Raw genomic sequence first — 14,595 nt, 5'->3', positions numbered from 1 at the left:
CCACCCCAAAGGTCCTAGACCCTCCACGTAATCCCTTTGAATCCAGCTTCTGGTTCATTCTATTCCCCCTCTGTCTGGGAGCTTCAGGACGGAACAGGACAAGCCCAGCCCCAGCAGACGAGAGAGGTCTCTGAAGCAGTCTCCCTTGGGCAGCCCAGACCCATCACGTCAGGGGCCTTCTGCTACTGTGGAGGGACAAGCTCAGGGCACAGTCCCTCTGGGAGCCCCAGTGTTCTCATCTGCAAGATGGGCACCACTGTATCTGCCTTTACCTCCCCAAGCTGTTGAGAACACCCCAGGAGAAAGCACAGGGGAGCATCACCTCCACTGTCCCTACTCTGACCTCCCAAAGACAAGGAGACAGGTACAAAGCCTGCAAAGAGGCCAGGTCCAAATCCCGGGTCTGGCACTTAGGTTCTGTGTGACCTTGGGAAGATTATTCCCCTGCTGTGAGCCACTGTTTCCTCTTCTGTAAAATGGAGATGAGAATCCTAACTTCATGGGGTCATCGTGCAGATTAAATTATTTGAAAATGCCTGTCACCGGTGTGATTCATCAAGGTGCCCTTGGGAGCTCCCGGACAAATACCTCAAGAGCCCAGGGCCAGGACAGGTACCCTGGGCAAGTTCACCACCAGCCCTTCCTGGGTCTGCCAGCTGCACACTGCCCACGCACACCCACGGGACAGTGCTCTCTGACACAACCCTGGGCCAGAACTCCCGTCTGGAAAACACGTCCACTCCCACTGTGCATGGACATAGGGACCCAAGAAGAGGGGGAATGGAGAATGCTTCTCAAGCAGAGGAGAGAGAGGAAGAAGCCCAGCCTGATGCCCAGGGCTCCCCACAGGACAAACAAGAGGAAACGGGCCAGGACTGAGCACGAGTGTTCAATAAAAAAGCAGGCGACACTTCCAACGAGGCACCACACTACCAGAGAGGCCCGTCTCCACCCTGCGTCCCACCTGCCCCTCTTCTAAACCCAGCTGAGGTTGCGCCTTCTGCTTTCCGTCCCTCAGCCGAGTCTCAGCATCGCAGCCCCTCACACCTCCGGAGAAAACCAGGCAGGGCCTCCTCGCCAGGCCCAGATCTCCAACCTCATGGCCCACACCCTCCGTATGGATTCTCCTGCAGAAACCCAAACCTGTTCCTGTCATCCAGAGCCATCTCAGATCCCCTGGGGGACACCAAGGCCACTTCCCTTCCAGGCAGCTGCTTCCATCCCTCAGAACTCTCCCCGACCAGGCCGGCACCTGGCCAGGTCCAGCAGCAGACGGTGCCCTTCCTTTCTGACTCTGGGAGGAGGAGTGGAGCACCCAGGCTGAGCACCCTGACGGACAGGGAGGGGGATTAGAGGGACTCCCTGGCCACTGTGGACCTAGATGTCATTGCCAGCACACAACACTGTGAATGAGCTGATGGCCGGGGGATTCTTTGCCTGGGTCATCTTGGCCAGAAGGAGAGGACAGTTCAGGGGCCAACCTAAAGGTGAGGACCACCCCAACCCTCCTCCACAAGCCAGGCCTCATGGGCCCTTTCCCAGGTTGGGGTCTCTTTCTAGGCCCCCAGAAACCCTCACGCCTTTACCCCTCCCACTCCTTCTGCAGGGGCCTTGCCCCATGACCCCCAGAGAGGACACCCTGCCTCCTAAGGGGAGAGTCTCTCTGTGGATACAAAGAGCAAGGGAGTCCCACAGGCGAGCCCGTTTATCAACAGCAGGGAGTCAGGTCCGGTGGCTTTACAGTTCTTCCTAGACAGACTCCATAGCCTCTAGGTCATCCCATCCCTCTGGCTTCAAGCCCTGGCAGATGAGGAAGTACTTCCTAATGTCTGACCTCCTCCCTTCTGCAGTTTTCAAGCCCAATTTGCTCTCACTCACTATCCTATGAATGGCCTCAAGGTGGCCTCACGCTCACCGCTCACCGTAGACAACTGACCTGGGAAGAAGAGAGTGGGGGGAACCCACATCTAGGTCCAGCGAGTGGAAACCAGAGGAGGAATCCCCTGCCGTCTTCCTGGCCTGGGCCCCACCCACTCTCACAGGGAGCATGTCTGAGGCCAGAGAGGTGAAAGGGACACTGGGGCAGATGGGACAGACATGTTTCCTTTCAAAACCCCACAAAAGCAGTCGTCCTGGGCTTGTTGTTGTTGTTGTTGTTTGTTTTCCTCTCACTAAAGCACAAGGAATTCTGTGCCTGGAGGGAAAGAAAGGACACCACACGGGAGCAGATGCTGGGGGCAGGTCCAGCCCTGCAGCTGCAGAACTGTGAATCGCTTCCATCCAGCAGGGAAAGAGCCACGGCCCACGCTCGCTCACACTCGCCTGCGCATGCTCACACACACACACCAGGCTCCAGGCCTCCCTTGGATTCCTCAAGGACAGGGCAGAGTCCCCGCCCCGCAGGGGCCCCAGGGCCCCATCGCCACCTCCCAGCTCAGTCCCTGGAATCACTTGTTAGATAGTTTGATGATCACCCCGACAACCTTGTCAAAATTCTGGGGTCTGGAGAGTGATGGGAGTGGGAGCCCCAAGCCCAGGGACGCAGAACCTTGAGCTGCTGGGGACGGCCAAGAAGCAGCCAACTCACAGCACAGCCCCCAAGGGCTCAGGACGGGCCACGGCTACCTGCAGGCAGCGGGTGAAGGCGAACCTGAATCAGGAAGGAGGAGGCAGAACACTGGAGAAGCAACAGGGGTCCAGGTCCCTCCCTGACCCCAAGGAGGCAGGAGGCATACATATGTCCTGGCCCGGGCCACCAGGCACAGCTGGGGGTGTGGCCACTGAAAGGAAAGTGTCTGCTCGCTGAGTGTGAGTGGCAGCCAGGCCTGATCCTGTCCTGGTGGAAAAGTAGGGACTCTGGGTGTCCAACAAGCCCTAGAGGAGAGACCCACAGATACTGACCAGAGCCACCCCCATAAAGCAGCCCAGCCCAACAGCCAATGGCAACCAATCACTCTTTGCCACCCTAGTTTAGATACTGAGGGGGGGAGCCCAGGCCCCCTCCCAAATCTGAGGAGCAATAGAGTGAGAGCGACTGTGCAAGGAGAGAGGAACAGGATGGGGACATAAAGACAGTGTCACCATGAAACAAGAACGGAGGCTGGTAAGGGAGGATATTCAGAGGACCGCGCTGATAACGTTCAGGCCCCTGAGGCCCCCACAGAGCCCGACTGAGCCTGGGCTCCCTCTGCGCCTGCTCTGCCCTCCTCGCCACCTGGTAGGTGGCAAGGCTGTCTTCTCCATCTCTCAAGCCCAAGGACGTCTGAGGGAGACATTCGCAACAATCTGGAGACCAGCCAGGGAATGGAGGCTGGAACTCAGGGAGGGTGGGCAGAGGCCAGGAAAAAGAGAGGGGAGGCCAAGGGGCGGAGCTTAAAAGGCTGCTGCCAGGTGAGACTCCGCATGGTACCTCTGGCCTGTCGCCCACCAACCAGCATAGGTTGTCCAACAACGGAGGACAAGAGGAGAGGGGAGAGGATGTCCCTTTGTCCCCCTGCACCTCCAGGTGGGGAAGCCACCGCTTCCAGAGGCGACACCACTGCCCAGAGCCTAAGGTGCTCCTCTCTCCCTCCAGCTGCAGCCAGCGCCACCACTGTGACCTCCGGCACAGTGCTGGCGGTGTCACGGGCTGCTCTTGGGTTCAGGCCTCCACACTTACCAGCGAGGAGTCTTGACGCTTCACCTGCCTCTCTCTGCCCATGTGTGCCCCGCCAGCACGAGGAGGTCCCTCCCAGGAGTCACTGGGGCCCTCCAGACTCCCCACTGCAGCAGGGAAATGGGGAGCACCCAGGGCTCCCGCAGAACGCACCCTGGGGAAACCATGAGGGCTCTCGTGGCGGCCCTGCCTCTGCCCAGACGCCCTGAGCACACCAACACGAGTCTATTTTTAGCCAGCGGGCAGCCAGCCACCCAGGGCCACTCTACACCACGGGGTCATCAGGCCGGGCAGGGTAAAGGGGAGCATGGCAGAGGCTGAGGCTCTGAGGAGACAGCACCCCCAGGGAAGGCCCTGCAGAGTGGAGGAAGGGCGGGGAGAATGAGGCCCAGGACAGGGAGGCAGAGGGCAGAGGGCCTCCCTGGGACTGGAACTAAGGGGCAGAGACAGGGCCTGGCCGATCTCTCAGCGCCAAGGAAGGCAGATGCCAGGGTGAAAATGAGGGACGGAGAAGGGGTAGGGGAAGGAGAACGTACAGAGAGAGGGACGGGAGGTGGAAAGACAGGGAGAGGCCGAGGAGGTGGGGACGGGGGACAGACGCCCTGGCCACGTCCATAATGCCCTCTGTCTCAGCCTGCTCCCAGGCCTGAAGGCCTCTCCTCAAAGTAACCCAGCCTCCTTTCTGCCCCAGGGCCACCCGCCTCAGTTCGGGAGCACTGAGACCACTGCGCACCCCTGAATCCTTTCCAGACCCCTCCCCGCCCCCCAGGTTACATATAACCCAGCTGGGACACATGCACTCACACACAGGGCCTCCCGGGAAGAGGGGACAATGAAAAGGGGAGAGGGGTGTCCCTTTGTCCCCCTGCCTGGCCTTGGGAGCTCAAATCCACACAAAGAGCTTCACAAAGGGCCTCTGGCTCCCAGAGGGGGAGATAAATGGGGGTAGGAGGGGGAGGGGCGAGGGGAGACCCCAGAGCTGGAAATGCCCCGTCACTGGGTCTGGGAAGCAAGATGGGGGCTGTTCTCACAGCCCAGAGGCATCTAAAGAGCTCAGAGGGCAGAGATGGGAGGGGAGTGGGCTGCAATAGGAATGGGGGATGGGACTCATGCGCTCAGGGGGGTGGGCAAGAAAGCCGGAACAAGAGTCTCTTCCAGGAGGTGGGGACAGAGAAGTGCCAACACACTGGAGGCAACTAAGGGAGAGCAGCTGTGCAAAGGGGCCACCAGCCTAGCTCCACCCCATCCCAGAGACGGTAGAGGTCACAGACTCCCCTTCCCTAGCTCTGGCAGGAAAAGGGGGCAGAGCCTTCAAGGTTCAAGGTCAGGACCGAGTGTTCCAGGAGGACTGACGATGACTTCTAGTTACAAGTGGCCACAAAAAGCAGAGGAACCCCTTCCCACTAAGAGGTTCAGGCCGAGGGGCTGCCTGGCTCAACAGAACGGGTGACATGAGGCCAAGAATAGTCATGGCACTGGCAGTGGTGAGACCCGGCCACCCGGCCCTGGCCTCAGCCCCACTGTCTGTGAACTAGGGTAATAATGTCTGCCCAGGTCACTTCTCAGGGCTGTCCTGAGCAATACATGAGGATGTTTTAAAGCCATTTATTATCATTATCCTGACTGACTTTCTGCCAAGTCAGAGACCCCAAACCCAGGGCTCTCCCCATTCCCATTCCCTGAGGGTCTCAGAGGTACATCTGATGTCCAAGTCAGCAAGTGAAGGGGTCAACCAGATGACACAGAAGCCCCCCCCCTTTTTTTTAAGATTTATTTTTTAGTTTTAGGTGGATACAATATCTTTATTTTTTTATTTTTATGTGGTGCTGAGGATCGAACCAAGTGCCTCACAGGTGCTAAGTGAGCGCTCTACCACTTGAGCCACAACCCCAGCTCCCAGAAGGCCCCTTTCAGGGAGAAAAGGAAATTGTTTATCGAGCACCTACTACATGCTGGGAACTCTACATACCTTAGCCACCTGGATCTCCTCACCAACCCTGCAGGGTAGGTGTTACCATGCCCATTTTCCAGATGAGAAAACCGAGGCTGGCAGCTTAGTCATTGGTAGAGCTCACACTTGCCACTAAATCAGCCAGACCTCCAGGCACATGCTTTTTCCTCCCTCATCCTGTTGCCATGATTCTCTGAGCTCATCTGCCCCACCCGTCACCCCCAGTGCCTGAACTCCAGAGAAGAGCTCCCAGGACAGCCTCCTCCTCCCACCCCCACCCCCAGCTGACCTCAGGACTCAGGCTCCCAGACTGCAGAGGGTGACAAAAGAAAGAAGGGACATGCCAAGCAGGGCAGAGTGCTGGCTACGGGAAGAGGGCCACCTACACACTGCGTCCTGGAGCAGAGCGTGGACTGTACTGTGAAGCTAGCTCTTGACAGCAGCCCAGGGAGGGGGCTCCGTCCTCCCACTTCACAGCAGAGGAGGCTGAGCCCCAGAGACACCAAGCGGTGTGCCAGGGACAGCTAGGAAGCAGGAAGAAAGGATGCATTCGGCTGCCCCTCCCCTGGGCCACAAAACCCCCTGTTGGAGCAGAATCCTGGGGAGGCAGTGTGGAGTCCCAGAGGGCCAAGAGGACCACTCCTGCCCTCCCTGTCCCCCAGATTGCTGCCTCCAACACGCCACGCCACTCCCTGTTGCCCTGCTGTGTCTCCATTAGAGGCGAGGGAATAAATCAGCCCTGCTTAGCATATTGAGTGGCTGGGGTTCAAGAGGCCGTCTGGGTGCCTCACACATCTCAATGCAGTCTGCTGCCTGCTGCAGGGACAGGGAGCTGAGGGGGACAGTGCAGGGGGGGACAGTCTGGCCCAACTGGGCCTGGTCCGACCTCCCACAGATGGCCTCAGCTCAGTGCCCAGAAATATCCACTCCTGCTCCAACCTCATTCCGCTAATGGTGCTGCAGCTTGGCGCCTGCGCTGGGCACCCCTGCCCCACACTCGGGCCAGCCCAGGCCAGCCCCAGAGGACGGCCAAGGTCAATGCTGGGCGTCCCACTTTCCCCAGGATGAACTTTGGGGTGGGAGCCTCTGTCCAGGGGGATTCCTGAATTCTCCCACCTGGGACCCTCCGTGACCCAGGGCACCTCGGCCTCAGTTTCCCCCTCAGCACTGAGACATCCCACGAAGAAAGGGGAGGTGGCAGAGACCAGGCGGGCAGTGCTCTGCCCCCAGCAGAACGGAGCAGGACTACACCAGGGGACACAACGGGGTCAAAGAATAGTCATTTCCTGCCTCATCCTGTTGCCATGATTCTGTGAGCTCATCTGCCCAACCCGTCACCCCCAGTGCCCGAACTCCAGAGAGGACCTCCCAGGACAGCCTCCTCCTCTTACCCCCACCCGCAGCTGACCTGGCCATCAGACGGGGCGAGCACGGGCCTGGAAGGCAGCCTGACAGACTGACATCCTCACTCTGGATCTTCGGGAACCCCTGGACCCTCCCAACCCCCCTCGGAGTCCGAGGCCTGTGTTTCCACAATGTCATGGGAGTGCGTCTGGTAGACCCCCTGCATCAGGGAGCAGGATGGGCAGGCCTGTGCTGCGAAGTCCACTGCTGTTTGCAGAGGACACGCCACCCACCACGCTCCCAGTCCCACTGCCGGCAAAGTTCAAGGCCTCGCTGAGGCAGCGGCTCCTGGGACACTGGGCGCTTCTTTGCCAGCCACCTTTGCCCCACAGGTTCTCTGTCAGCCTTGCTGAGTGCCCTCAGCACGCAGACAGCTGGCAGGCTCCCTCTCCCTGCCCCCTCCTTCCCCCAGGATCAGATTCACACTGCAACCCAGGCTCTCCTGCCTCCTGGGCTCCTTCCTTTCCAGCAGGCATTTCCCAGGATACAGTCGTCACACATGCGACCCTATCTTATTCCTCGGAGCACTTGGACTAACACAGTCACTCAGCAGTAATAACAACAACGATGACCAGTGACCAATGACCGGTGACCGCTGTTCTGCATTAGGTGCTACCATATGCCCCTCGCTGTTCTAGATGCTGTTAGGGCAGTGGAGGAAGCTGAGGCAGAGAGAGGTTATTAATAGACGCATCAACACACAGCCCTTGAGAGGCAAAGCCAAAACTGACGTGACTGCCTTCCTGACGCCCTCTGTGCAGCCACCTGCTCAGGTTACCCTTCCACAGCAGAGGTGCCGCCCTTGCCTGCCTCCTGCTTCTGGGGACAAAGAGGGTGGAAAAGGGACTTGAGGTCCTGAGAAGTAGCAAGATAACACACAGGAGGAAACAGGGGCAGAGCACAAGAAAGACTGGCAGAGAGAAAGAAGGCAGAAGGGAGACCCGGAGGCCAGGAGGAGAGCTGGCTTTGTCCCAGAGAGTCCCAGTCCTGCAGAGTGCAGGGACATTGGGGAGGAGACCAAGGGAGAGAGGAGGCAGGAAAGGTGGCCTGGAACACCTTCCGCCAGCACTCCTTGTCAGCCCTCGCACCCTGCTGGGCTGTGGCCAGAGGGAGCCGGGTGGACTCTGCAATCCTCTGCTGTGGCCCACGTCCTAGGCTCCACCCCTCCTCGCCCCTCCACTCTGTATCTGCCACCCTGTGGGGGCAGGACCCACAGGCCTGGCGGGTACCTGGGTCCCAACAAAGCCAGGCCTGTCCTCTGCCCAACTTCCATGGGAGTGACACCTGGGCTGGGCAGCAGGTGAACAGAGCCAGGAGCCGGGGCAGAGAGCCAGCAGCTCGGGGAGAGTGCCTGGCTAACTCCTAGCCTGCCGGCCTGAGTTCCTGGGGCTCCGGGTTGGGGCTGAGGGTGGTAGAGGTGAAGTCAAGGACAGGGAAGGACAGCCAAGCTCCGGCTAACGGAAGAGGGACTTCAGGCAGACACAGCTCCCCCACCCTCTGTGGTGCAGCCACGCGAGGAAGAGCCGTGTCGGCAGGTCCAGGGCCCATACCACCCCTCCTGCCTCCTCTACCCTGTGCTGGGATAGTTTAGAATAGAGCCCTCCACAGCCAGGGGGACCCACCTCTTTCCTGGCTTCTGACCCTGCGTCTCCCCTCTGCCCTATACTGCAGCCACCCGACCTTCTGCTCCCTGAGTGCACCTCTTGCTTCGTGCCTCTGGGCCCAACTGAAACGGCCTTGCCTCCCTGTGTCAGTGAACGCATCTTCCAGGATCCTGTTCAAAATGTCACCTCCTCCATGCCGGCTTCCCAGACTCCCCAGGCAGGACAGGTCTGTCCCAGTTCTAGAACCCGGTGACACCTCACACACACTTCCCTGGCACATGGGCACATTGTTGGCATGATGTTTGATAATCTGCCCCCCCACCCCCGGAGCCTCCCAGGGGAGGACCAGGACTGACTCAGGGCCTGGGCTTGCACAAGTCCCCCCAAGTTCATGTGCTGGAAACTTGATTCCCGATGCAGCAGTGCTGGGAAGAGAAGCCCCCCTCCCTCCCTCCCTCCCTCCCTCCCTCTGTTTCTCTCTCTCTTCCCTTTCTCTCTCTTGTCTTCCCCCAAGTGATGAGGCAGGAAATCCCTCATGGATGTCAGCTCTCAGTCTTGCATTTCCCAGCTTCCAGAACTGTGAGAAATAAATTTATGATCATTAAAAACTACCCAGTAGGGGCTGGGGTTGTAGCTCAGTGGTAGAGTGTGTGCCTTGCACGTGTGAGTCATTGGGTTTGATCCTCAGCACCACATAAAAAAATTAATAAATAAAGGTATTGTGTCCATTTACAACTAAAAAAAAAAAAATTCTTTTTTTAAATTACCCAGTAATCCCAGCAACTCCGGAGGCTGAAGCATAAGGATCATAAATTTGAGGCCAGCCTGGGAAACTTAGTAAGGCCCCATCTCAAAATTATAAAAAAAAAAAAAAAGCGGGGGGGCGGGGTGGTATCTGGAGATGTAGCTCAGTGGTCGAGTACTCTGGGATCCATCTCCAGCTCCACGACCCCAAACCCCACAATTCCCCGGTCTCAGGGGTCCTATTACAGTAGTAAGAAATAAACTAAGACACTCAGTAAGCCCATGTCTGCACATGCTTCGTGGCAGAGGGTGGGTGGGTAGGAGAGGGGGAAGGTTCAGGATGAAGGAGGATGTGCAGAAGAGAAGATGGCAAGTGGCCGGCGAGGGAGCTGGGTGGAGAGGAGGATGGACAGAGGCGAGCAGACCAAGGAGACTGAAGAGGCTCCCCCGGGTGCAGAACCAACACGGCACACCTGGGCCCCAGGGCCACAGAGCACTGAGCCCTGAGGATGTCATCTGTGGACACACCAGGCCATTCGTGACTCCTTTTGGTTCCGCTGTGGCAGGAGAAGTGGGATGAAATGGGATTTCCAGAAGTTCCTGAGAAGGGGAGCTGGCAGGAACTGAGTTTCTGGGAAAATGCAAGCACTCCAGCTGCAGCTGGTCACCACGTCACATCTCCCGTCTCACTCTGTCCCATCCTGCACACATTCCCATTTGACCTCCAACCACACCTGACCCCATTGGTCACATCCAAGCTCTCATCCCCACTCCTGCATCTCCTGATAGATGCCCAAGGAGCTCAGGCCCAGGGGGATCCCCAAGATCAAAGCGGCTCCACCATTTCTCAGACAGAATAGCTGCACCCTGTGCAGCAGGCCACCCTGCTATTATCATTTCCACATGTGCTTATCCTCCATTTGGGTTATTTGTCCCTTTTTCTGGAATCTCCACCTGTCCTATCTCACCATCCACCCATCGGCCCAGACAGTCACTCAGCTGCTCACACCCACCTCTGGTCCTCTCGTACACGAGTGCATGTGAGCTCATGGGCATGGGACCTTGGGCAACCTTTATTGAGCATCTATGTGTGCAAGTCCTTCTCTAAGTTTCTTGGATACCAAGTTCCCTAAAATTTGGTTATGGCCTGAAAACACTGGCTTATAGACTTTCCAAGGAAACAGACTTATGAATAGTTATCACCAGAAGCACCCCGTAAAGCACCCCATACTCTTCTACCCTTGGGCCAAAAAAGAACACTCGAGCTGCGGCTCCTCCACCCGCTTCCTGGCCTGGGTTTGGAGGTCTAGATTCTTGCTCTAGGCTCTACAGCTACTCAGGCCAGGACAGGGAGGGACTGGCCAAAAGCACCAGGGCCGGGGTCTCTGGGGATAGAAGTTAATTTAGGGATCGGAACTGGGACAATCAGAAAGGGGATCTGGACCCTAGACATTGCCTGGGTCCCTTTCCCTCATCACCACTTGGCCTCTGTGAAGATGGCGGCCTCTACTTCCCATTCACAGGCTGCTGCCCCTCCGGGGGTCTGCCTTAGCTTGCCTGAGGTTGGCACCAGGTTCTGTCCTGGTGCCAGGGGCCCTTGGCAAGTTCATACATCAAACAAGGAGGCACTAGCTGGCTTCCTGCCCAACCGGAAAGGGGGAAGAAATGGAAGGTGTGGCCCTACCCTAGCCTCTTGCCCTCCTGCCCTTACCAGAAACCACGCCTGTCCCCAGACAGGGGATAAGGCTGAGAGGTGGTCAGCAGACCCCCCACATCTCGCTCCAAGGCAGCTGTGTGAAGCTACTTCTTCCTGTCCTTCCTGAGCCCCACACTGGGCCTGAAAAGCAGTAGGAATGATGAGAAGTCCTACAAGGGCACATATTAGGGTGCCAGAGAACCTTCTCTCCCACCCTGTGATATTGCCCATGCCCACCACCTGAAGCGCTCCTAGATAGAACAGTTCCTCCCATTCTTGAGATGCCTGGGTCTTGCAGACACCCATCAACAGGGAAGCAAGCATGCGCCCAGCACAGGGGCTCACAATAACCCCACACTGGAAACAACCATGTGCCTATCAATGGCAGAAGGGGTGAATCAGCAGTGGACCTTCACACGATGGAACACCATCGGCCACGGGATGGAACCATCTACAGCCACACACGAGAACATGGATGGAATTCACAGCTGTGATGTTGACCAGAGAAGTCAGGCACAAAAGAATACCTGTGACACACTCCACTTAGAAGAATTGTCATGACAGGTAAATCTATGCTGTTGGAGGTTGGCGTCGTGAATGACCCTTGAAGGGGAAACGACCATTGAAGGGGATTAATGACCAGCAGGAGCTGCAGAGGCACTTTTGGGTGCTGCAAGTTTCCATTTCTTGGCTGACCCATGGGTCTCAGTCCCATGGATATGTGGGTGTGTTCGGTTAATGGAACGCGTGTACACTTTTCTGTATTTATGAAATACTTCAATAAACGGAAATGGAGGAAGATCTCATGGTGCCTTACCAGCCAACATGTTTATAGGATGGGGAGTCACCTTACTCCTCTCTCCTGCTTCTCATTCCACCTCCAAACCATCTCTACATCCTTCTTCTCTGATCAGCCTTGGCTCCCTGGCCTTACCATCTCTGATCCAAAGGGGATCGGAGAACCTCTCCTGCCCAGGTTCCCAGCTCTGACCCTCACCCCCGTGGGGCTCATGGGAGTAGTCAGAGAAAATCTTTTAAGCCTTTGTAAGAGCTCGAAACCATCCTTCATCTCAGGACCCTCAAGTATGCTGCTCCCACCCTCCAGGATACTTCTGCTCACTACCATCTGCTACACTCCAGCTTCCAGTTGAAATGCCATTTCTGCATTTTCCAGACTAATCCCTCTGTTATCACTGCCCACGATATCCTTCACCTTCCCTCCAGAGCACTATTTCCAGGAATGCATTTATTTGTGCTATTGTTTGCTTCCATTTCTCCCACTGGATTGACATCCCCCCACCCCGGCAAGAACAGGGCCCTGTCCACAGCTCCTAGCTCAAAGCGTGCCTTATAGCAGGTGCTCAAAAATGCTTGAAACAATGCTAAATAAATGGGTGGCCAGGCCTGCCTGTCTTGCAGGCAATGTCTGGGGAAGACAAAAGTTGTATTTGGGGACAAAACTCCCACTTGTGTAGGCCAGGATATCTGGCTTGTGGCCTGGGTTCCGCCACTCATTGTGTGACTCTGGGCAAGTCACTCCCCTTCTCTGCACACAAGGGTGGATGGAGCAGGGTCGTGTGTGGGCTTGAAGGGACATGACACTGTACATGTGTTCAGTGGCTGTGTGTGTGTGCACGTCTCCCTGGGAAGAGCATCTATAGCCTTGATCAGATTCTTAAAAGGATCTATGACCTCAGAACCACTAACCAAGATCCTTTTTGGCTCTGGAGGTCTATGAGTCTATAACTAGTCTATGATTCTCTGTTACGAGAGTAAGGGGAAGACCTTCCGTCATGGCTGCAGGACCCCACAACAGGGATGCAGGAGAGACTGAAGGCCCTGGCCTCCCCCAGAGCCTCCTAAACTCAAGTGGGGTATGGCTGAGAGAAGCAGAGACCAGACAAGCTGACCCCAGGGGCTGGTTTTGGGAGGGAGGAGACAGAATCAGCCTGGAGTCTCTTCCCCTCTGCTCCCGCCACCATCAGACAAGCACCCACTTGTCTTGGGATATGGCACAGAGCTAGGAGGCGAGGCTGGCACCTAGAGATGCCCGCCAGGCCCCTTGGCGCCCAGGTCAGAGAAGATTTGGCGGGAATGCTCAGGAGGGGTGCCAAGCCTCACCCTCCTTCCTCCAGAGGCTGGAATGCGGGGCTCAGAGTGCAGGGTAGCTGAGGGAGAGAGAGAGAACCACCTGAGAGGGCAGGGTGAACAGGGCCAGGCTCTGACAACGCAGAACTGGGGCTCAGGGGCCCAGAGCTGGCGCAGGCAGCCCCTCCTCAAAGTGGGGTGGAGGAGCAGGCCACAGATTCAGATGAGGAGAGGAGAGAGAGCCATGAGGCCTGAGGACAGGGGACAGTCCGCCTAGAGGGCAAGCCAGGCAGCATGGCAGGCAGAAAAGGGCAACAAGGCTTGGGAAGGAAGGAGCAGAGCAGCGGGCTGGGAACGTGCCCGGCCTGTGGCCCAGGGTGAGAAGCTCGGTATGGAATGGCTGTGGCAGGAACGGCAGCATGTCTGCAGCAGGCCCTGGCTGCCAGCCCAGACGCCTGGGTACTCCTGAGCCCTGGCTCCTGAGCCAGTGAGAGTCCAAGTGATGTTTATCCGCCACAGGAACGTGGGTGTCACACCTCTTACAGTGAGCGCCCAGGTGACAGGCTGCTCTTTCCTGGGCCACGCAGTCTCCTGAGAGTTATCCAGTGAATGGGGGTCTGGGCTGGAGAGCGCCACCAGCAACAGCAGCCCCCACTGGAGCCGGGCCCGGGGCACAGGGCTGGGATGGAGTTTTATCCATGCAGATAAAGGAAGGAGTGAGTCACAGGGAGCTCTCCGGAGGCCCTGGGAAACTAGCTCATTCGAATGCAGACAGACATCCGTCCCCATCCCTGTCCCTGTTGCTGTCACACACTGTCACATGCACGTGTATGCACGTGTGCACGAGCACATGCACACACACACACACCCCTCCCCTCCCACTCCCTGTCCTTGATCACCCACCTCCGGTGCCTCTGGTTCCTTTCCCCATCTCAGCCCCAACTGCCCTGTCCCTGCCCACCCTCACATGGCCCCATAGGGACTGGCTCCATGTCAAAGTTGGCCATATTGGGGGAGGCAGGGAAATAGGAGGAATAAAGGAAACCCACCGAGAGTCCTAAGCCCACACCCACAAGCCTAGGTCTTAAGACAAAACCAGAGAGCAAAGAAGTCTTGGGACAAGTCTGAGAAGCAGGAGAGAACAAGGAACTAGGTAGTCTCAGTCCCAAGGAGCTTCACCAAGCCAGGGGACAGGAGCAACAGCAAAAGCATTGGTGTCCAGGGGTCTGAGGTACCTCCCATGGTTCTCTGCACCAACACAAAATACCAGAAAATGAGCTCAAACTTCCAGAAGGACTTAGTTTGGAAGTTGGTTTAGAAGTTGGAGTTTGATTGGAAGAACTTCTTGGCCAAGAATGATCTAAGATAGGAAGAGATAAGAGAGAGACACTGTGGCCTCTGCTCCCCCTGGTACCTCTGAGGATTAAAGAGAGTCAGGAGGCTCTGAGGCAGG

General features: G+C 57.2%; 1 protein-coding gene across 4 annotated transcripts in view; it reads right to left on the bottom strand.

The window, feature by feature from the left end:
- Nucleotides 1-14,595, bottom strand: part of Tns1 (tensin 1) — a 208,404-nt gene that overhangs the window by 192,270 nt on the left and 1,539 nt on the right. Inside the window, exon 1 of one of the 4 annotated variants that reach the window (XM_071619623.1) lies at nucleotides 3,659-3,846. The exons of the other annotated variants lie outside the window; for them this stretch is intronic. Within the exon in view, the coding sequence (XP_071475724.1) occupies nucleotides 3,659-3,700 (42 nt within the window). The 5' untranslated portion in view covers nucleotides 3,701-3,846. Of the gene's footprint in view, nucleotides 1-3,658; nucleotides 3,847-14,595 lie in introns of those variants that run through there. 4 annotated transcript variants of the gene reach the window in all.

This window comes from Marmota flaviventris, chromosome 11, assembly GCF_047511675.1.
Source record: "Marmota flaviventris isolate mMarFla1 chromosome 11, mMarFla1.hap1, whole genome shotgun sequence".
Taxonomy (NCBI): Eukaryota; Metazoa; Chordata; class Mammalia; order Rodentia; family Sciuridae; genus Marmota; species Marmota flaviventris.
The sequence above is the reverse complement of the archived record's forward strand: the minus strand, read 5'-3'. Positions and strand labels throughout refer to the sequence as shown.